The sequence below is a fragment of the Aedes aegypti genome, chromosome 2, assembly GCF_002204515.2.
Source record: "Aedes aegypti strain LVP_AGWG chromosome 2, AaegL5.0 Primary Assembly, whole genome shotgun sequence".
In the NCBI taxonomy this organism is placed as follows: Eukaryota; Metazoa; Arthropoda; class Insecta; order Diptera; family Culicidae; genus Aedes; species Aedes aegypti.
The window spans coordinates 64812924-64834848 of record NC_035108.1 but is presented as its reverse complement, the minus strand read 5'-3'; the positions used below and the strand labels follow the sequence as shown (position 1 = coordinate 64834848).

At 36.4% G+C, this 21925-nt stretch overlaps 2 protein-coding genes across 2 annotated transcripts in view; both read left to right on the top strand.

The window, feature by feature from the left end:
- The window catches only part of LOC5579064 (protein yellow), a 161597-nt gene that overhangs the window by 13270 nt on the left and 126402 nt on the right, over positions 1-21925 (top strand). The window lies entirely within an intron of this gene.
- Positions 11308-12697, top strand: LOC110675609. Its single transcript, XM_021841072.1, has one exon. It carries the CDS (start codon positions 11324-11326, stop codon positions 12533-12535), a length of 1212 nt encoding a protein of 403 aa, XP_021696764.1. The 5' UTR covers positions 11308-11323; the 3' UTR covers positions 12536-12697.

Here is a 21925-nt window from a genome sequence, read left to right as displayed (position 1 = left end):
ATTCCAAACCAGACGGGTTCTAGTGGGGCAGGCCGAAAAAATCAATTATATAAATTACTGCAAAATTTTTGCATACAGTAGGAAAAAGTCAAACATTTTTATGACGTTACCCATGGAAATTCATCACTCGTGATTGAAAACGTTTCGCATTGGTTATTAACATTATTAAATGGCACAATTTACAGGCTTTTCTCAGTATAATTCAAGTGTTTTTTTTTTTGACTACGGAAACGTTTTGCTTTCGGGTGAATTTACCTTTTTTTGCGATTCCAGAGCTCATTAAGCGTAATGATTGATAGGTTGCAAACACCCACGATAGATTTTTAATCACGTGAAATTCTATCCATCAAGTTGGGTCATCACCGTGCAATTATCACTTTTTTCAGCTCAGTTATCCATAGTGCATCATAGTTTGTTTGACTTCCTCATTCGGCGAAATTTTGATGATAGATTGTTATTTATTTTAATTTCCACATTTAATGTTTAATCGTTCAGGGAAGAGCGACAAAGATTTAACAGTTAACGCATGAGTAACTATTTAGTAACAGGAATGGACAACATTTAAAAGCGGACATCGTTTGGAAATAGAGAATTCGTAATCCAATCAAAATGTTGTGCTAGAAGAGGACACAATTATTACAGAAAATAATGTGTGCCAAGCATAGCACATCATTATAAAATGCATTTTTATTATTCAGGAAATACAAATGTTTGGAAACTGTTTAAAATCGCTGTTAACTTGAACTTTATTACTAATGCTTCTGGATATGAGATACCAATATAGAATATTTTTCAACAGATATAAAGAAGCTACAGAAAAAAAATAGTCTTATAAATATATGCACAGACCTTCTTGAGGCTTCACGATCACCATAGATTGCTCAAATGATCAGTTTCGTGAATTCACTCACGCACGTATTTCACGATTTCACGCCGACCGATCGATGGACATAGATTTCGGAGCGGAGCTGTATCTCCGCTGTTTCTCAACCGATTCTTTTCATTTTTTCTGTGACGAACTTCAAATTTCTTCAATTTTCTAACTAAAACTTGTTTGAAAACTCTTGATTCGAAAGTTACAGATAGGTTGAATTTTGACATAAAAAATGCACCAAGACATCAAGTGATGCAGCAGAACAACTACGCGTCGTAGCATCTTGGTGTCTTCAGCGCATTTGTTCATTGCGTGATAAGAACCAAATACGCTGAAGACACCTAAAGGATACGACGCATAGTTTGTTTGATACCGTAAATTCGGGTGTAATTGATCAGTAGGGTGAAATTGATCACCGTGTCACGCGATTTTATTTCTTACTAATAGTGCACCAAGCTCATCACAAACTATAGTAAATGAACGTTGTTTGTCTTAAATAATGTCTAATTGTGTATAGTGAAGTTTTTTGTGCCACAGAATGTTTATTTCCATGAAAATAATGTAAAATTCTAGAATCAATTTTAGTGTGAAATTGATCATCATCTATAAACTTCTAGTTCTAAACAAGGATTTGGACATGGTATAAACCTGAAAGTTTGTGAGGATGCTAACAATATATCTCCAAAACAGATTTTACTATCAAAACTCTTACCAATTTGCTCGTTTTGTTGAAAAATTCAATTTTCTGCAACAAAGTAGGGAAATCCTTTGGAAATTGCCTACATTTAGGCGTTTTTCGCGGTATTGTTGAAAATTAATTATTGATTATTTCCATATATATTGTCTCGTTAAGAATTTGGCAAGCATATTTGGATTCAGGAGGCCCAAATTAAGGATGTAAAGTTGATTTTGAAACTAACAGTAATAACAATGATAAGTGATCAATTTCACCCCGAAATGGGATTCCCCGATTTTTAATTTTAGACCAGATTTTTGGCACTAACATCACATTTGTTAAAAAATTTCGGTGTATGAGCCAATGAAGTTCACCGTCGTACTTGTTTTACTGCATTTAGTTGTATGATATTGATAACATTTTAGTAAGCATACAAAGAAAACAGTGAAAAATGATCAATTTCACCCGAAATTACGGTACATTACTTTTCGTCTTGGTGCATTTTTTATGTCAAAATTCAACCTATCTGTAACTTTTAAACTAATAGTTTTCACACAACTTTTTCAATAGTTATCGAAAATTGAGGTAATTTGTAGTTCGTCACAGAAAAAAATGTGAAAAAATCGGTTGAGCAACAGTGGAGATATAGCTCTCTGAAGTTGACCATTTTGTATGGGAAAACGGCTTTGGTGCATTTTATATGTCCGATACTGTATTTGCTACTGATTTAATTGCCATTTCTTCGGTCAGGCAGAAAGTTCACCGTTCGTATTCGCTCTCAGTAGAGCTCGTGAGAGTTTATATAATGTTAGGGTGGTTCAAATTCATTGCTTAATTCTAGGGTTAATGGGGTATTTACATATTTACAAATTCACATTAAAATTATGATCAGCTGATACTGATCAATTTCCATAATTAATACACCTACCCTAGTCTATTCCAACTTTTTCAACTCATTTGAAATCATTATGCTTGTTGCAGATTCGCTTGAACCGGTTCCTGGGGCATCAGATAGGAACCAAAATTTGGTCAGCATAAATCATATCGTGCGACGCACCAATCTTCAAGATTTTACAACAGAAGTATAATACAATGCTTATTGTGTAATTGTATCCCAGACAACCAGAAGTTGCATAACAATTTACGAAAAAAGTCGTTTACTTGTGCGAATTACATCACTCTCGCACGACATGCTAAATTAAATCGATTGATTTTCTTCGCATAGAACGCTATTTTCTGAGCTCATCAGTGCATTTTGTTTCGTTCCGTATAAACGTACAAAGGAAATCGAATCAATCCGTAGCAGCTGTCAAATCAACTTTGTTATTATAGACTAATTCGTATAAGGTTACAGATTGATTCGTAATGAAATCTGTAAACTCGCATTGTATGTCTATTTTCATCATATAAATTATGCACATATATCGCCTCCACTTTTGTACGCATAAGTTCCTTGTACGGATAAGCATTGCATAACGCAAAAGGTGATTAGATTAAATTCTGGGACCCTGGAAAAAGACATCAATCCGATGATTGCAAACCATATCATGCGACACATTTTAAAGGTTTTTCACCAGGAATATACTATGATGCAAATTGAGCAATTTCTTGCAATATAAGGTAATTTACAAGTACTTCCGAGTTGTCCTGGAGTCGATTCCAGGACCCTGATAGGAGACATGACCTCATGTTGCAAGAAATTACTTAATATGCATCACATGTTATACTTCCGGTGAAAAATCTATACGATTGATGTGTCGCCAACCATAACGGCCGCTATGGAAAGCATAGATAGCGCCACCGTAGCCTTGTGTGTTTGACAGAACAGCAATGCTGTCACAATGTTAAATCCCATATACAGTGGCGCCTTTGTTTTGATGCAATGAGCACTGACAAAAATTACCTTCAATGATCCATTGAAAAAATCTGAATAAACTAATGGCTTAAAATTCAGCTACAAATACTATCATTTTGTTCGATCCATGCAAAATAATTAAATAAATGTCTCAAATGATCTTCCGACAGATCCCACGGAACATCCGTAAAAATCCGAAACCAACCATCCTACTTTGGATCCCAGTACAGGTCACGAAACTTGAAAAGCGTTGTGGTATCGTATATACATTTGAAATAGGCTGAAAATGGTAGAGATAAGAGCCCAAAGATCACAAAAATTTGATTGTAGAATAGGTTAGGGACACAAAGGTAACATATCACTTTCCTTGAAGAAGAATCAAATAAAATAATTTATTCAAGATTGTTTCAGGTATTGGGTATTATAAAATTTGATACTTAAATGTATCATCAAAATACAATTAACAAATTCGTTTTGATACAGTAGTTTTTCGATTTTATCACTGCTCGGTTTAACCCGTTAAAGCCCAGCGTTCTATATTGAGGACAGTGATTTGTGCAAATACCTTGAAAATGACTCATACGACACGAATGCACTTCGGTGTAAAGTGTCTCTAATAAATAATAATAATAATAATTAAAAATGACTCAAAATATAATGATGTGATGTTTGGAGAATTACAATAAAACGAAATCCAATGCGATGAAATATGGTATTTTAAACATGAAATTTTTTGTAGAAGTGCGGTTTTAGCAGAAATTGAGTTTTTTTGGTTACACTCAAAATTTTTTTACTTAAAAAAATTATAATAAATACTCTTTATTTCAAACTATTTGCTTATAAAACCTAAAAAAAAAGAAAAAAAGAAAAACGATGACATGTAATTTAATTACCGTAAAACGGGGTAACTTTGATAATGCGGGTAATTTTGACAGTGCGAAACTCTCAACATACTATACGAAATAACAAAAATCCTGTTAATCTGTTAAGCAAAACGAATGCAAAAGTAAAGAGTATTAGTATGACACTTCATGTTAAAGCTATTTTCGTTGGAATCAAGTACATTTGAGGATTTATATGCAAATATGGAAACTTTATAAGATTTTAGCAATTTTGTAATGCTCTCAAACAATCTGTTCTACGATCACTATTTGATAAATTCATAATGAATTCGTCACTTATACTTGATAGCTTAGTTATAGTAGAACTCGAATTCGGTCTCAAATCTCTTAGCGAAAACTATTTTTACAAACTGGGACCATTTTTGTAATCTAGGTAAGAAATTTCCATATAGCGTTAAACGCCTAAAGGTATGCAACGCCCTATAAATGTTCCATAATTCATTCAATTCTGTTCGATTGATGCTCCATTATCAATGTTACCCCAAAACAGAAAATCGACTTTCGATTATATGAAAAATTATATACCCATCAAGAATAAATCTTTTGGAAATCTATCAACTGCAATCGATAGTTAGGATACCAGTACTTGTTTTAAAAATATGAATTAAAATTCTTTGAAACAGCATGCATAAATATTCAAGTTTTCTTCGAAAAAACTATCAAAGTTACCCCGTTTTACGGTACCATCAATTTGACTGGAGTAGTCCAATTAACATTTTTGAGTAGAAATATAAAGACACCGATACATTAATGCTTCCAGTGGACGGTTATGTGTTTTGAAGGACAGCGGACTAGCATGCAACACCCAGTGGCCCAATCGGAAAACGTTCCTGACGGGATATTATTGTTATCATTTTTTTTCTTGAAAGTTCAGAAAATTTTACGTTAACTGTTAAGTTTTCGGCGATGTGTGTTTTTTATATTAAAAAAAAATCAGTCATTTTATATCGGCACACATTGTAGGTCTTCTTCTTCTTCTTTCTGGGACAAAGCCTGCTTCTCAGCTTAGTGTTCTTATGAGCACTTCCACAGTTATTAACTGAGAGCTTACTGTGCCAATGACCATTTTTGCATGCGTTTATCGTGTGGCAGGTACGAAGATACTCTATGCCCTGGGAAGTCGAGAAAATTTCCAACCCGAAAAGATCCTCGACCGGTGGGATTCGAACCCACGACCCTCAGCTTGGTCTTGCTGAATAGCTGCGCGTTTACCACTACGGCTATCTGGGCCCCACACATTGTAGGTCTCAGTGCATTAGACATTTTATTTGAAAAATAAATCATAACTTTTGAACAGCTCAACCGATTTCCAATCTTTTTTTTATGCAATGAAAGTTTAAGATTTCAACTTTCCAAAAATATATAAAACTCTAAAAAAATTAACATGAAAATTTATAAAAAATTCTAGTTTTTTGAGAAATTTTTGGTTGATTACACTCGAAATTTTTGCTTAAAAAGCAGGAAACCGAAGTTTTGAGCATATCAAAGCGATTACATATATTTGTTGGCATTAATTTGCTTATATAAGTTTGGTTAACATGTTTAGGGTAAAAAAAAAAACAGACACACTCAAAACTTATTTTACTTAAAAATAGAAGAAACCCTCAAAATTATTTGCTAATTCAAACTTGAAGCGAAAACATTCAATTTATTCAATTCGACATATACTTCCTTCTAGAAATCTAGAAAATATTTTTGAGCAGGTATATAAATATTGAAAAACACTCAAAATTTATTTTACCTACTACCGTACTAAACAACTTTAAATCATTTTTTTTAAACTGTTTGCCTGTAAATCAAAATTCATGGTTATTACATGTTTTTTCTTAGAAAATGCATTGATTATAGAACTCTAGTCAATGCGTCAGTGCAGAAATAAAAACACTTGTTAAGACTTATTTTTAACCTAAAGAGCTATTAAAAACTCAAGGTTTTAGCCTGTTAGTCTGTAAATCAAACGCAGAGCAATGATATGTTTAGATTTTTACAATAATTTGTCTTTAGATATCTAGTGGACATATTTGAGCAAGAATTGATTTTTAGAAAACACTCAAAATTTATTTCACATTAAAAACTGGCAAATATCCAACTATTTAACCCCTTTTACCTTAAATCAAAGCTCAAAGCGATGGCATGTTTTTTTTATCTAAGTTTGTTTGCATAAGATGTTTGTATAGAAATTAAACGATTTCACGAGTCATCGCATTAAATTTTGGATTGAAAACAATGCTTCTTTCATAATTCTAGTAACTCATGGATTTAGCCTCAATCTCAATATAATAATATATATCGGCAATTAGGTTAAAGATGGGATATGCGTCATTTTCAAAATTGAAACCATTTTAGAGAGTAACCAAAAAATTATGTTTCTGCACAAATAGTGATGTGCTAGTATCCATCGTATTAAGCTTTGATCAGAGAAAACCTGCAATTTTCCTAGTATTGCAGTGAATGATGCTGATACAAACAGATGTCAAACAATTCTTTCCCAAAACGGTTTTTGCATTATACAATAAGATTTTGATAAATCTTGATCGTCTTATTGTAAATAATGCATTAAAACTGCATCGTGTCGTATTCTCAATTCGTCGTATCGTTTTAATTTCTGTCGCAATCTGTTTCCAGATTCGTCGCACAACTTACGGCTCACAGTGATATAGTGAGGGGTCAAAATAGAACATATCAACACTATAATAAAATGTTTTACTAGAATATATAGATCAACGGGCATCTTCCTCCAATTCTTCAGCATGATGAAATATATTAATTTCCTTTAAAATTCATTGTTCGCCATTAAAATTCAGCTCAAACATATTAACACAATTCCTTTTGACCCGAACAATTATGACATTTTCTCACAGTGCAGCGATAACAACACAATCAAAGGAACCGTTTTTTTTACACCGCGCACAAGATTTTTGTTTCAGTATGACGGATGAAACTTTGTTTATATTTTCAATTTGACGCAGTCGTTGAGGAAATTTCATAAAATTTCGTGAATTATAGTACTTTTACGGCATGTGATTGGAAACAAATCCTTCAGTGAAGAAGTACGAAGGTTTTCCATAGTGAAAATAAGTGCCCGGTGAATTAAGTCACACAGGGGGGCGGGAAGAAACTTGTATCATAAAGTGGTGTGACTGATGTCGATCGCTAAACATTTCTCTCAAATCGTGTTCTTCTATGCGATTTCGGTGAAAAAGTGCAAAGTTGATAAGTGAACTGAAATTATTTATCGAAATATTGCATTTTTGGTGTATAAGTGTACGAACGAAATAACACTTGGAATATGAATCACTGTAGCAGGTAAGTTGAAATATCCGCCACTTTAAGTTTAATACAACGAATAAAGGCGCTTACGACGAAGAAGAACGAAACCCTTTATTCAATACATTTCAGCAGTCATATTTCAGTCGCGAAATTCCCCAGTTATTGCTTTGAATTTGGCTTTATAAGCTTACAGTGTTGAATTTTTTTTTAATATGAAAATATTTTGAGTGTAGTCAAAAAAATTTATTTCTGCTCAAAAATGTTTGCTGGGCTCCTACAATCCAATTTTTGTAGAAAAAAAACTACATACCACAAGGTTAAATTTTCATTTACAGGTAAATAGATTGAAAAACAGGGTTTTTGAAGGTTTCTTGAGTAAAATAAATTTTGAGTGTTACCGTTAGCGTAATTACGGTATACTTCGTAGGTTGGATACTAGCAACATTCATGTTTCTTTTTAAAAATCTCATCCTGACTACTTTCAGGAACAAGGCAGGAGAGTATACCTTGTCCAAATCATAAACAAGAATACTAAAACCATGAATATCACTATTCCCGGTCACGCCCATCTTTACCGTAACTTGGGATAGGGGAAGGAAATGTTGATGTATCACTTACTTAATGAGAGGCCACCGACTCAGCGACACCCTCATAAGTGTTACGGAGTTGGAGGTTGGGGAAAGTATATTGTCAGGATTCGCCTAGAAAGCTGGCGATAGACCATAAACAATTGTTGTTTACGTGTTTTCAATTTAATCTTTTGAATGCCGGTAATCAAAAGAAAAAACAATAGTTTATTTATTTATTTTACGAAAATACGCGCGAAACCGTGAGCAAAATCTATCGGACGACGCAAAACCGAACTGTCCTGCTTGGGCTTCACGAAGCACTACCCACAGCAAGACGCTCCAAAACAGAAAAAAAAATCCCCGGCGACGAAAACACGCGCGAAATCGTGAGAAAAATCTATCGGACGACGCAAAACCGAACTGTCCAGCTTGGGCTTCACGAAGCACTCTGAGTAAAATAAGTTTTGAGTGTAATCAAAAATTCATATTTCAACCCAAACATGAGAACTGTGGTTCCGGAACTTATTTTCACCAAAGAAACCATAATTTATCATCTTAAATATTGTTACATTGCTAAAATTGTACCGTTCCAGATAACACTAAGGGGCGATCCATTAATTACGTAAGACAATTTTCGGGGTTTTTCAAATCCCCCCTCCCCCTATGGTAAGATTTTTTGTATGAAAATCAAAAATATATTGTATGGCGCGTAAGAAATCTCAAAACCTCCCTCCCCCCATAAACCCTTACATAATTAATGGACAGCCCCTAAGAAGAAAATGTTGTTAAAAAAAGCTTTGGGTATACTATCTTTTTGAATAAATTTTAAATGGATTTTGATCGCGAAAAGTGTCCAATTCCATTGGTGCAAAAAAAAACAAAATCGCTAAAATAGGATAGAGATATGCATTGTCAAAGTTGGACTTTTAACTTTTTCTCGACCCTTTGTTATAAGCTTAAATTTTCTCTCTCATGGTGATGAAAGAGTTGAATATATTTTTTACAGCGCTTACTGTTTCTAAAGGATCAACTAGCATTTATTTTGTCACAATAAAATGCAAAATAATTCTTTAGAGCTATCAGATGTCGACGACACACTTTTGAGAAGTTTTTTCGGATCCTCACCATAGACTTAAGTATTTTTTTATTGTTGAAACTGTGTTTATTTTATGGGATAATAACAATTTCGGGACTTAAGCACAATTGTGGGATACCTTGGACGTTAACGGGTTAATATCGCTTTAATATATCATTTAAGCACGGTTATCTGTTCGATTTTAACACGCCACAATAATTGTATCAATTTCATACATTTTACATTGAACAACCATGATATATTTATTTGACCCATCATTCACGGGATTTTAATTTAAATTGCTCTATTTCTGCAACATAAAGCTCAAATTTCGAATCAAGCTATATAGCAGAAAACACATGTTCATTATATCACGCTCTGGTATATCATGCTAAAATTTTTTGGATCCCTGATAGAATCGTAAAATTACTGTATTTTCGAATGAAACAAAAGTGCTCATATTTATAAGAAACTAGTAGGCTGTTGAAAAACGCTTTGGTCGGTTTCGTACAAAATGACAGTTCCGTTCACTCCCGTATTTCCCGACCTTTCCGTTCAAGCACCTGTATACACAAACACGTCGGAACACTTTGGGAACATAACTATGAAAGAATCTTCAGAATTCGATAGCCCATTCTGAAGCCATTTCGTGACATACAAACTCCATTCCATTTTAATTTATACTAGTGGTCCCAGCAAACTTCGTCTTGCCATCAAGTAGGCTGATGGAAAATGTCAAGAAATCCCCTATACAAAATGATACTTTAGTCTTCTCCCGTTTTCCCCATTATTCCGGAGACTTTTCGGAACTATTTCCTCGCACGAACACGTCGCATCCCTTGTGGAGAGCAACAGTGAAAAACTTGCGTCAATCCGATGACCCGTTCTCGAGCCATTTCGTGACATACAAACACCACTCCATTTTTATTTATATAGATAGATATATATAGATATAGATAGATGGGTAATTAAATAACATAAACTCAATAGTTTTGGAGATTGGAGTATAATGGCTAACGTGTGGAGATCTTCCTCTAAGTGCAACGAATGAGTCATAATTTTGATAGTTTAAAGTCAGCATTTTGCAATTGCCCATTTTGATTTGAATATGTAAAATAATAGTAAAACCATCCAAAAAAGTATCCTGTTTTTAGTATGGATATTTTATATAATTGTATTGTAAATGCGCATAACAACCCCGTGTTTCTATAGTAAAAACATCATTTAAAATTATTCAACAACACACAACAATCGAAAAGACGGCGAATCAATCAAAAAGAATTATAATAACTACATTTCGTTATATGATAAACCTGTTGGAAAATTACTGTTGCTCTAATAAAACCTATTATTGATTCACAATGTTTTTTGGATCAGGAAAGTCATTTGTTTATTATCAAAAAAATATAAAACTCACCCTTCAGTGTTCCCTTGATAGTGATTACACAGCTTCCTTGTAAATGATGACTCATCATCCAATTGAACTTCGATTGATAAGGAAATATAATACAGAACTAAAAACATGCACAAACAGGTTTGGTCATGCAGACTCGCTATTTACAACCACTAACACAAGCGAGGGGTCTCTCAATGTATAGGGCCAGTTTTGCGGCGAACTTTATTCCCAACTAAATCAGCTGGAACGGATATCTCAAGAGCAGAGATTGAATTCAATCAAAACAAGCGTATTTGTTTGCCAACAAACCTAACCTTGACACACCCCTCGTAAGCTTTCTTCGTTCAACCAGAACCAACTTGAGATAGCGCTGAATCACGTTGATGCGCTATGCGATCGTCAAGCCGGCCGGCATTTTCCACTTCAAGTGTATTAACAAACAAACCAAGCAATTGCCCCACACTGACGCAAGATTGCTCATGTGTGGTGAAATTCATGTTTGTGTGACCGCACACTTGAAAACATGACATGCTCATGTCAGCGGCGGCGGTGAGTCATCAGCGCTACATCTCGCGCGAAGGTTTACGCGCGTGACATGAAAAAACATGACCAACGTGTTTGTCTCGCCGCAGTCATGCGCGGATAATGATAACGAATTATATATACTGCTGGGTTGCGTATAAATAGTCGCTGGGGTGGCAACTGGATGCATCAGAACGCAAAGATGGCTTCGAACAGTAAGAGCATCCCGGCCAGTCAGCAGGCTCAGTTTGTTGGAATCATCCCCGAGTACGATGGGGACTGTGATGATTGGAGCGTTTACCAGGAGATTCTGGAGGAGTACTTCAAGGCCAATGGAGTGCCGGACGCCAATAAGGTTTCGGTGTTGATCAGCGTGATTGGACCCGACACGTATCGATTGCTGCGAGATCTATGTCACCCGGATTCACCAAAGAACAAAACCTATGTGGAACTGTGCGAGATGTTGGCGAAGCAATTTCTTCCGGAGATTGCCATTTTCCGCGAGAGGGCCAAGTTCTACCGGGCTGAGCAGCAACGTGGTGAGGATGTCAAGACGTGGTACGCCAGGCTGAAGAACTATTCGGTGAACTGCAAGTTTGGAGAGCATTTGGAACATTTGCTTCTGGACAAGTTCGTAGTCGGTTTGGCACCGGGACCGATTCAGGATCGCCTGTGTGAGGAGAGCGAAAAGTTGACCTTGAAGGAAGCATTGGATTTGGCAGCCAATAGAGAATCTGCCGTTCAGGACGAAGAAATGGTGGACGATATGGCTGAAATGAACTTGGATGAACATCGTCGCAGAGGTTGGAAACATGGCGGTCGTCATCGTCATCGAGGAAGACACCATGGACACGACCATTTTGGCCATGGGCATCCAGGTGGTCCAGGGCATCACGGTTGTCATGGACCGCATCATGCTCGTGAAATGGAGTTTGGATTTGGTCCTCGTGGACCACACGGCCCACATGGACCACATGGACATGGCCCCAGTGTTTGGGGACGTCACCCGATGGGACCGATGATGATGGGACGTTTCGGTCCCGGACCAAGAGGATTCCACGGCTTCGAAGGCATGGTGCCTTGGCGTCGTCACGAGATGAAACATTGGGCCAAGTTCTGTCGCAAGATGCAAGCTCGGAAGGCTAAGGCAAGTTCAAGCTCGAGCAGCTCGAGTAGCAGCAGTAGCAGCAGTTCCGACAGTGAAAGTGACAACGAAGAGAAGAAGTGCAGAGGTCGACGATCGCACGGAGGACACAAGAAGCACCGGCATGGAAAGTTCGGTCATCATGAAGCCGGAAAGTGTCCAAGAGGCAAGCGACGTGGAATGGACGAAAAGAGACAGAAAGAGGTGGATGCGGTTGTGGCCGAAAACACCGAACCGGAGCTGATTGAGTAAATGATGAGATCTGAGCAGTTATATGTCAACTTAATATTTTAATCGCTAATAGGTTAAGGACAAACATAAAAAATATAAAAAATGTTAGATGAAAGTATACGAAAAAAAAATACAAATATGTTGAAAAAATTCAATAAAAACTTATAAAACGATTGAAAATGTATCATATGTTTTGATCGATAAAAATATATCACATTCACAAATAGCTTGTGATTTTAGTGTTAGTGAAATAAAAATATTGAAACACTTTTATTTAAGTTATCAAACTTAACTTCATCTGAACAAATTAATTGGAACACTTCTCATCGTAACGGTATTCTACTTGAATCGACACCTTCAGAGCTTTTAGTTATGCTGCAATATTATTAGTTGGATTTTGGAAGCATTAAGAGAACTATTCCATTTTTGAAAGTATGAAGAAAAAATATCCAAGCTTTTTTTTTGCAATCTACTACAGATAACCCGCAGTCTTCGTCCTTTGGTGAAGAGGCCTGTGTCAGCTGCAAACAAAGATTTTTGACATCCCTGATGAAACTCTGGTAAGTCAGATGTGAAAATATTGTATAATATTGGTCCCAAAATGCTGCCTTGTGGAACACCAGCTCTTACAGAAAGTTTTTCCGACTTGAAGTTCTGACAATTAACCTGAAGTGTACGATTTGACAGATAACTTTGAATTATTCTAACAATGTATATTGAAAAATTAGTGGTTTCAAATTTTACAATCATGCACTGTCAAATGATTTTTTTATGTCTAGAAGAGCAGGACCAGTAAAATAGCCTCCAGATTTGTTGGAACGGATAAAATTTGTTACACGTGAAAGTAAATGAGTGATCGAATGTCCATGGCGGAGTTCGAACTGTTCATTGGCAAACATTGAACTTTAGTTGATATGGGCCATCATTCTGTTCAAAATAACCTTTTAAAAAGTTTACTGATGGAAGAATGCAAACTGATTGAACGAAAGCTAGAAGCTTTTGCTGGGTTTTTGTCAGGTTTTAAAATTGGTACAACCTTTATCTGGAAAATATGCTAATTGAAAACTTTTGTTGAATATATCAACCAAGAATAATAAGCTACTCGCTGGAAGTTTTTTAATGAGGATGTATAAAATTCGATCATCGCCAGGAGCTTTCATATTTTTGATTTTTTTGATAATAGTTCTCACTTCTTCCAAATCAGTCTCCCTGGAATTTTAGATTGGACTAGTAAGCTCTAAATTAAAATTGTGCGCGCTTTCAAACTACATAGCAAGTTTTTGAGCTTTTTCAAAATTAGTTAGTAATAGGGTAGGTATACCAGTTATGGCCATAGTGGTTCCTTATTTCGCCATACGTGATATCTAGAATGCCTACACATTTTGAAAAATCCTTTGTGTTTCAGCAGAAAAACAAAGGATAAATCTTGATGTTGAAACATTCAAAAAGATCAAAAATATGAAAGTTATCAAAATTGTGCATATGGCCAAATAGGGAACCACTATGGTCATAGCTGGTACACTTTCCCTAATTTGTTTTCCTGTTTCAATGCCGGTATTGGCTTCTGAGGTTTTTTCAAAATGTTAGATAATTTCCAAAAGGGCTTGAAAAATCTTATTTTCAAAATTTTTGTTTCTTAATAGTGCAAAACGTTTCTTCATTTCTTTCTGCAAATCCTGCCATATAATTTTCATAGCAGGATCGTGAGTGCGTTGAAATTGCCTTCTCCTCACGTTTTAAAGATGGATCAAGAGTTTAAGATCATCGTCTATAATCACGGATACAAATTTTACTTCATACTTTGGAATTGCAATGCTCCTGGCTTCAACAATGGAATTTGTGAAAGTTTCAAGAGTATTGTCAATATCAAGTTTTGTTTGTATAGAAATGTTAGCATCAAGATTAGAGTAAATATATGTTTCATATATATTCCAGTCGGCTCGAAAATAATTGAAAGTGGAGCTGATAGGATTGAGAATCGTTTCATGGGATATTTGAAATGTAACAGAAACATGACCAAACTCAAAATCAGCATGAGTAACTGATTGGCTTCAAAGATGCTAGAGTCGGTTAAGACCAAATCAATCGTAGATGGATTTCTAGAGGAGGAAAAAGACGTAGGGCTGACAGCGTATTGAATTGAGAAATATCCTAAAGAGCACTCAGCTGTGGTTCAACAGAAACGCCTAAAGTTTCAAAAACTTTAGTTTCAAACGACGAAAACAGTTGATTACAGATATTACGATAAACAAAAAAGTTAGGATCTGTTTTTAAGTTTGAATCCAGGTTTTAAATATGTTTCAGTACTAACTGCTACATGCACGTTATCAGCTGTAAGAAAATTAAACAGCTCGCCCTCTTTCCCATTCAAGGAACGAGCATTCCAATTTAAAATAGTTAAATTATTTATTGGATCCATTAGAAAAACGTAATACAATAACAATTTGATTTGTAAATTTTACACCTACTTGGACTGCTTCAGTCATAGTGGTGGCTTGTAACATTGCATCAATCATTAGATTCAATTGTTCAGTTAGAAAATTAAAATTCAGAGGCAGACATATCACTTGAAGTGTGTACATTATCTGATGATTTTCCGTTAGAATTTTTGGTAGACGAAGAGGCGGAGTAGAAGTTTCTTGTGGCGGCAGGGTTTTTTTTTCATTTAATTTGAAACAATTAGAACGTACTTATAGTACTCATAGTATGTAAAGGGGAGGAGTTCAAATTATCTGCTACGATATCGGCATAGGATTTGCTTTGGGTAGATCCATTCGAAATCAAATGATTCGAACGGCTACCCGACGGAATAACATTAGTTTGTGAATGAGCATGGTTATAATCCATCTGATGGGTATAATTCCTATTTAAGCGATCGTTAACTGAGAAATGAGCACTATTCGATACTCCACCAGGTAAATTCTGAAAACGACCGTTATCATTACCGTTCATCTGCCTGGCACGAGCCTCGACGACTCGCTTACGCGAAAGGCAATTCCAAAAATTTGACTTATGATTACCCCCGCAACTTGCGCATATTAACATTTTGGTATCTTCTTTCTCAGAAAAATCTTCCTTAGCGTGAGAAGAACCTCCGCAAATCATGCATTTAGCATCCATGCGGTAATGTTTGGTACCATGACCCCACTTGTGGCACCGACGGCACTGAGTAGGGTTCTGAAAATTTCCTACAGGTTTCTGGATTGTTCCCATGTCAGACGGACATCGAACATATCTCTTGCTTTTTCTAATGCTTTATTATTATATAGCTCACTTTTGTTAAAGAGAGCTAAATAATAATCTTGAGAAAGCCCTTTCCGACGAATGCCGGATTGAGTTCTCTTCTTCATAATGATTACTTGAATTAATCCAAATTTGGACTTGGACTTGAGAGAACTGTCAAGACGACTTTGAACAAACTTTCAGTTTTATCGTCATAAGTAAAAAAACTTGCTTTTTCTCTTCTAGATGTTTAAGAAGAAATTCGCTTAGAGATCGGGTTTCCAGCAATACGCGACGGACTCCTTTCTTTGCAATTTGGAAGGAATCCTTATTTTCGCTATTAGAGTTCAAGATCTCCTGCCTTAATTCTCCAAATATGGAAGAACTGACCACGATAGGTGGCACTCCTTGTTTCTTCACATGAACCAAAGAGCCTGGGTAAGAGGATAATTCGATTTGATGTGCGCAAAATTTGTCGAAAGCATCAAACTGATTGCTTAATGTTGATAACCAGTATCCCTTGGAAGGAAGTGTGCATTCCGCAGAAATGTTTCTATTTTTCATTTTTGCTACGTTTAATGACAGTTTTCAAACCCACCGTTTTGGAAGAAAGTTGTGGATTCAGAGCTTCACCCTTCCTTTTGATTGTGGTTGCAGCCATGTTTAGTGAATAAACGAAAGATGACTCGATATTTTAAGAAGTTTTTTTAATATCCAATGAAACAAGAAATAAACGATAACAATTTGAAGCGTCAAACTTGTTGAAAGTTCCATTCAATAACTGTCCAACAGATACTACATTGACAAGCCATTGTTGAGGTTGATTAAAAAAAAGCATTACATAATTACAAAGATCTGAAAAATCATCCATTCACGTATGACATTCTATTACCTCGATTAAATCAATTCGTCATGTGATGTGCAACTATACCTTCATAGCACGGTTGATTTACATATTTTCACCGAGGCATACCAATTCCAGCTTAATCCAACGTTTTTTAAATGATATCTTTCAAATTTTCAAAGGCTTTACTACGAACTGATAATAGCCGTCGATTTGATGATTCGTTTGGTTGGATTATTCCACTGGCTATTGAGCGTGAGTAATTGAACTGCAGATCACACGCATTTTTTACATTACACAACCTAACAAACCCTCACAAAGTATACCCGTCCCCAATTCAAGGAGAACAAAAAACGTCGCAAGCATAATTGAGGAGGTTAGAGGCAAAAAGGTGTAAGTAACGAAAAGCCAGTTTTGCGAAGAAGTTGCGAACAAGCCTAAAAAATTATATTCTTCAAACTCTGTTTTTCTCTCTGTTGAACGGAAAAATCAACAAATATTGCCGCCAAAAAGCTTGGACACAGTAGAACTTTCCAATATACTTAACCAAAAACCCACCAAAATGTCATTTACACCCCTTCGCATTTGAACTCCTCAATTGGTAAGTTATTTCCGTTGCTGCTTTATTCGTTTTCTATGAATAATGTATGGCGAAAACCGATGTTATAGTGTATGTAGCTCAAGGTTCAAAGCTCGCCAACAAGTGCTTCCTCAGAGGGTTCTTGACACATTATGAGGGTGCAGAGCGTGTCACTTGCACTTAAACTTGCATTATATGTTGCACACTCCACTTTGGCGGGGTTTTACTTTCGCGCTCATAACACGCTGCTGATTCACTTTCATCTATTGAAATTTTTCTCGGCTGCTTGCGGTTCCACTTTTCGCTTGATTATTCTTGCTAGCTTGCGGTGGAGGATGCGTGAGGAAAGATTTCAACTATCGTTGAATGGTGTTCAAATTTACAGAGTTATTTTTTCGCTGATTTAGTGGTTGAAATCGTTTATCGTCTGGATAGATGATTTCAGTATCAAAGTTTATTCTAAGAAGTATTTTCATTTTTGGAAGCACTTCTTTTGACACTGCTGAGTGGTTATTTTGCTTAAAAGTCGAGAGATAGGAGACATACATATAACAGACATAGTCATAGAGATGTTGCTAGCAAATAAAAACAGTATTAAGGCCTGTACTAGAAAAAAAATGCCCCATTTTTATCCGTGTGTAACTTTTTTGTCCGTGGGTAAAAATTGATGAAGATCTGGGTATAACTAGATTGGAGTGTATTGTTTACATGTGCAAAATTTCATAACAATAAGGTTCAGTGATTATAGAGATAGCATCGAAAAAAGAAAAAATCGCCGGAGAATTTTGCGCGCCATCATGGAAAACCTGACTGCGAGCTTGACATGCATCGGAAGACAACTGGGAATCACCCATACAACTGTATCTCGGAACAAATTCTCCAAAAAATACATGCTTTAGCAGGCCTTATGCAAATGCGGTAAACCTGAGTAAACTATACATTACGGGGTGTAAAAACCACAATGCAGCATTACCAGCTCTGTCGTCCTGCTTAGTCGACGACTAAGAAGCTTTTCGCAGATTTGTTTTCACAATTTTCACCCTAGTTCATAAAAAAAAGTACAGAGGTTTGCGAAATGACCTACAAACTAACGAACCAAATTAATACTGTACCAACACTTCTTCTTTCTGGCGTTACGTCCCAACTGGGACAGAGCCTGCTTTTCAGCTTAGTGTTCTTATGAGCACTTCCACTGAGAGCTTTCTTTGCCAATTGACCATTTTTGCATGTGTATATCGTGTGGCAGGTACGAAGATACTCTATGCCCTGGGAAGTCGAAAAAATTTCCAACCCGAAAAGATCCTCGATCGGTGGGATTCGAACCCACGACCCTCAGCTTGGTCTTGCTGAATAGCTGCGCGTTTACCGCTACGGCTATCTGGGCCCCAACACTCTGGAGTAATTTAACCAACCCCCCCGCGCAGTGACAGATAACGCAATTTTCATGTACCTACTTGCAACGTAAACAATGGGGTCATCCACCGCTGCCGGCACGATTTTTCACTATGGCAGATCGGAATTTTGTTTCGTTGTTGACGGATGCAAAACAACGAATGGCATGAAATGAAATAAGGGCGAATCTGAGATTTTCGTCTTCCAATGGAAATAAATTTAATAAAATGATGATTGATGAAGTTTAAGCACCAAATGAACTTAAGAGCGCACCAATTCGTTCGATGAAAAGATTATATGACTTGTTAGTGCTTTATTTTGCGGGAAAGTAATCCATGATTAAGGCAGGTTTGCTACTGACAAGAAAAGGAATCGCCTATCTCGATTCGTGGAAAATTTCTTCCCAAAAATAATCCAGAAAATCACATTTTTCTGATCGCAGTACGCAGTTGAGAAGAAATGTCATTTCAAGTGGAGCTCTCTGTAGGAAATTTCTTGACTCATTCAGTCAAGGAATTTCTTTACTTTTCTTGAGCGAAACAGCATACTTAGCTTTAGGTGGATCGCTTTTCTGCTTTCAAAAGAAATATTGTGGGCCTCGCGGTCGTGCGGTTAGTGTCGTCAGGCATTTAAGCGCATCGTGTCATGGGGTGTGGGTTCGCTTTCCGCTTCAGCCATTGAAACTTTTCGTCAGAAATGTTTCTCAGTCGTGCCACTAGAGCATGCTTGTCCGTTGTCTAGTGTTAAGTTACAGTTTGTGCAGCTAAATGGCTGAGGACGGTGTCCTTGTCTTTTTATTTGAATGGGTTTCAATGAGATCGAATCAAGTCAAAAAGTGAATAAATTTTATTTGCAGATTTTTTTTCTATGCGGCTTTGAACACTTTTTCTCATACTCACCACCAAAGGTCTAAGTTTCAATCAAATAAGCCTATGAACTAATGTACGATGACGTCACGCTGCAACTTCCAGCGAGAGGAAAACCTCTACTGCATACAGAAAAATGTATAAAAATGTATGTATACAGAAAAATAAACGATTTCGTTGCACATTCATCCACGCATTGTTCATCCGGTGAACATTCGTGTTGGTACGGATGTCATTTTATGTAAACATATTTAGATCGAAAAAAACGACAAAAAAGAAGACCGTGTATAAGTCCATTGGATGAACTATCCAGCTTTTCAAAAGCGGTATTGTGAATAAGTGCGAGAATGCAAACAAAAGTGCGAGAATGCATCGAATCATGTTGGTGTCTTCAGAGCACTTTTTCTTTGGATTGCGAAGACACCGACTCGATTTTATGCAATCGCGCACTTTTGGCAGCGTTTCCGCTCTTGTAAAAACTTCTGCGATAGTCCAGTTGTGAAAGAAATGCGCAATAATGGCCGCCAAAAGTTAGCACATTTTCTGGTAGGGATCCAACACATTGACGTTTGGTTTGGGTCCGGTCCAATGAGAATATATACCGAGGTGTGGAAAAGACATTTTAGTGTGCGTGACATCCGTGTACAGTGCAAAATGTTTTACAACTACAAGCGAGTGAGCTCCCATAAGAAGCCGTGTAAATTAGTGACGTAGTTATTTTTGTTTACGTTTTTTCTCCTTACTTATACATTGCCATTGCTTCTTCTTCCACACCTTGGTATACAGTTGTGTTCAGAATAATAGTAGTGAAAGCCGATTTTCATACAAAATGCTCAACTTTGGCATGCTGTAACTTATTTTCCTTATGAGCAATTGGCATGAAATTTTGGCAGTAAACTACAAATATACTCAATTTCATTATCACAAAATTTGAAAAATTTCACACTACCGGCTAAAAAGTTAAGCACCAGGTGAAATCGCTCAAAATAATAGTAGTTTTTCTTTTGTAAATTTTTGTTCAGCATCAATTTTATAAAAAATTGGCTTGTTTATACATTTGTAGCTTGGATGGAAATAGTTATTAAAACTGCTATTATTTTGAGCGATTTCACCTGGTGCTTAACTTTTTGGACGGTAGTGTGAAAATTTTCAAATCTTGTGATAATAAAATTGAGTATATTTGTAGTTCACTGCCAAAATTTCATGCTGTTTGCTCATATGGAAACAAAGTTACAGCATGCCAAAGTTGAGCATTTTGTATGAAAATCGGCTTTCAATACTATTATTCTGAACACAACTGTTTATTCTCATTGGGTCCGGTCAATTGACTTGTCCACCGGGTTGATAAATTCACTCGATCCAAGAATTTTGACACTTTAGTAGGTCGCGTTTCTCAATAGTTGTTTCTGCGCTCGTGTACATACATGTTACATGTCACCAACACTACCTAAAAATTGCTGGTGGAAAATATAAACAAATATCAGCTGTTCCCAGCAAAATCAAACAGCAGTATTTTCCACCAGCAAATTTGTGCATGTGTTCGTGACACCGCTCGGCAAGAGCTCAATGCTCCCCACGTGTTTCGGGCAAGTGTCAAAATTCACGCACTGAGTAAATTTGGTGCACCGCTGGATAAGTCCATATCAAGCGACCCATGTCAAACGTCAGATCACTGGATCCCTTTTATATAAAAGTAGGCTAATTTTTGGTGATATTTGCGCTCGTATAAAGCTGGATAGTTCATTCAATAAGTTTATCTGATTGAAACTTAGATATCTGGGGGTGAATATGAGCAAAAAAAAATGTTAAAATCAGCAGAAGAAAATGTACTGCGAGTCAAAAGCTGAATATGATTTCAGATTGATTTCTAGCTTATTCAGCTTTTTAACCCATATAGGCCTGAGTGAAAGCAAAAATTCTAAAACCCTCACCGCTCAGCGAATTCTTAACGGATTCAAATGATTTTTTGTCAGTATACTGGCACCAAGCTTATGAGAATGCATTTTAGGTTACAATTATGTTTGATTTCTACTTTTTAAGAATTGATACGGTTTAGTATCCAGCAAATCTATGACCGGTTCCACAGGGCATTACGTCCGAATGGCCACATCCGGTATATTTTAAATGGCGCAAAACTCTTTATTTATAACGTTGAATATCAGATCTTAATGATTTATGCAAATTAGAATGATTGTTATTGCAAATAAATAAAGATAAATTGGCATGCCCCAAAAAATAGCCCTTTTTTACCCGACTTGACCCAGTAACCCACCAGAATAACTCCGGCCACAGAAATATTTCCGAGTTCCTCTGACCACTTCTAGAAACAAGATATGTGGGCCAGTGAACTGATAAAAAATCATTTGAATCCGTTAAGAATTCTCTAAGCGGTGAGGATTTCAGTATTTTTGCTTTCACTCAGGCCTATACGGGTTAGAAGCGCTAATGGCTGCCGCAAATAGGCTCGCTTTCTAGTAGGGATCGGTCGATTTGACATTTGGCTTGAG

What these genes read in the sequence shown, in the direction of transcription:
- LOC110675609 (XM_021841072.1), top strand. Translation starts at nt 11,324, where the DNA reads ATGCATCAGAACGCAAAGATGGCTTCGAACAGTAAGAGCATCCCGGCC.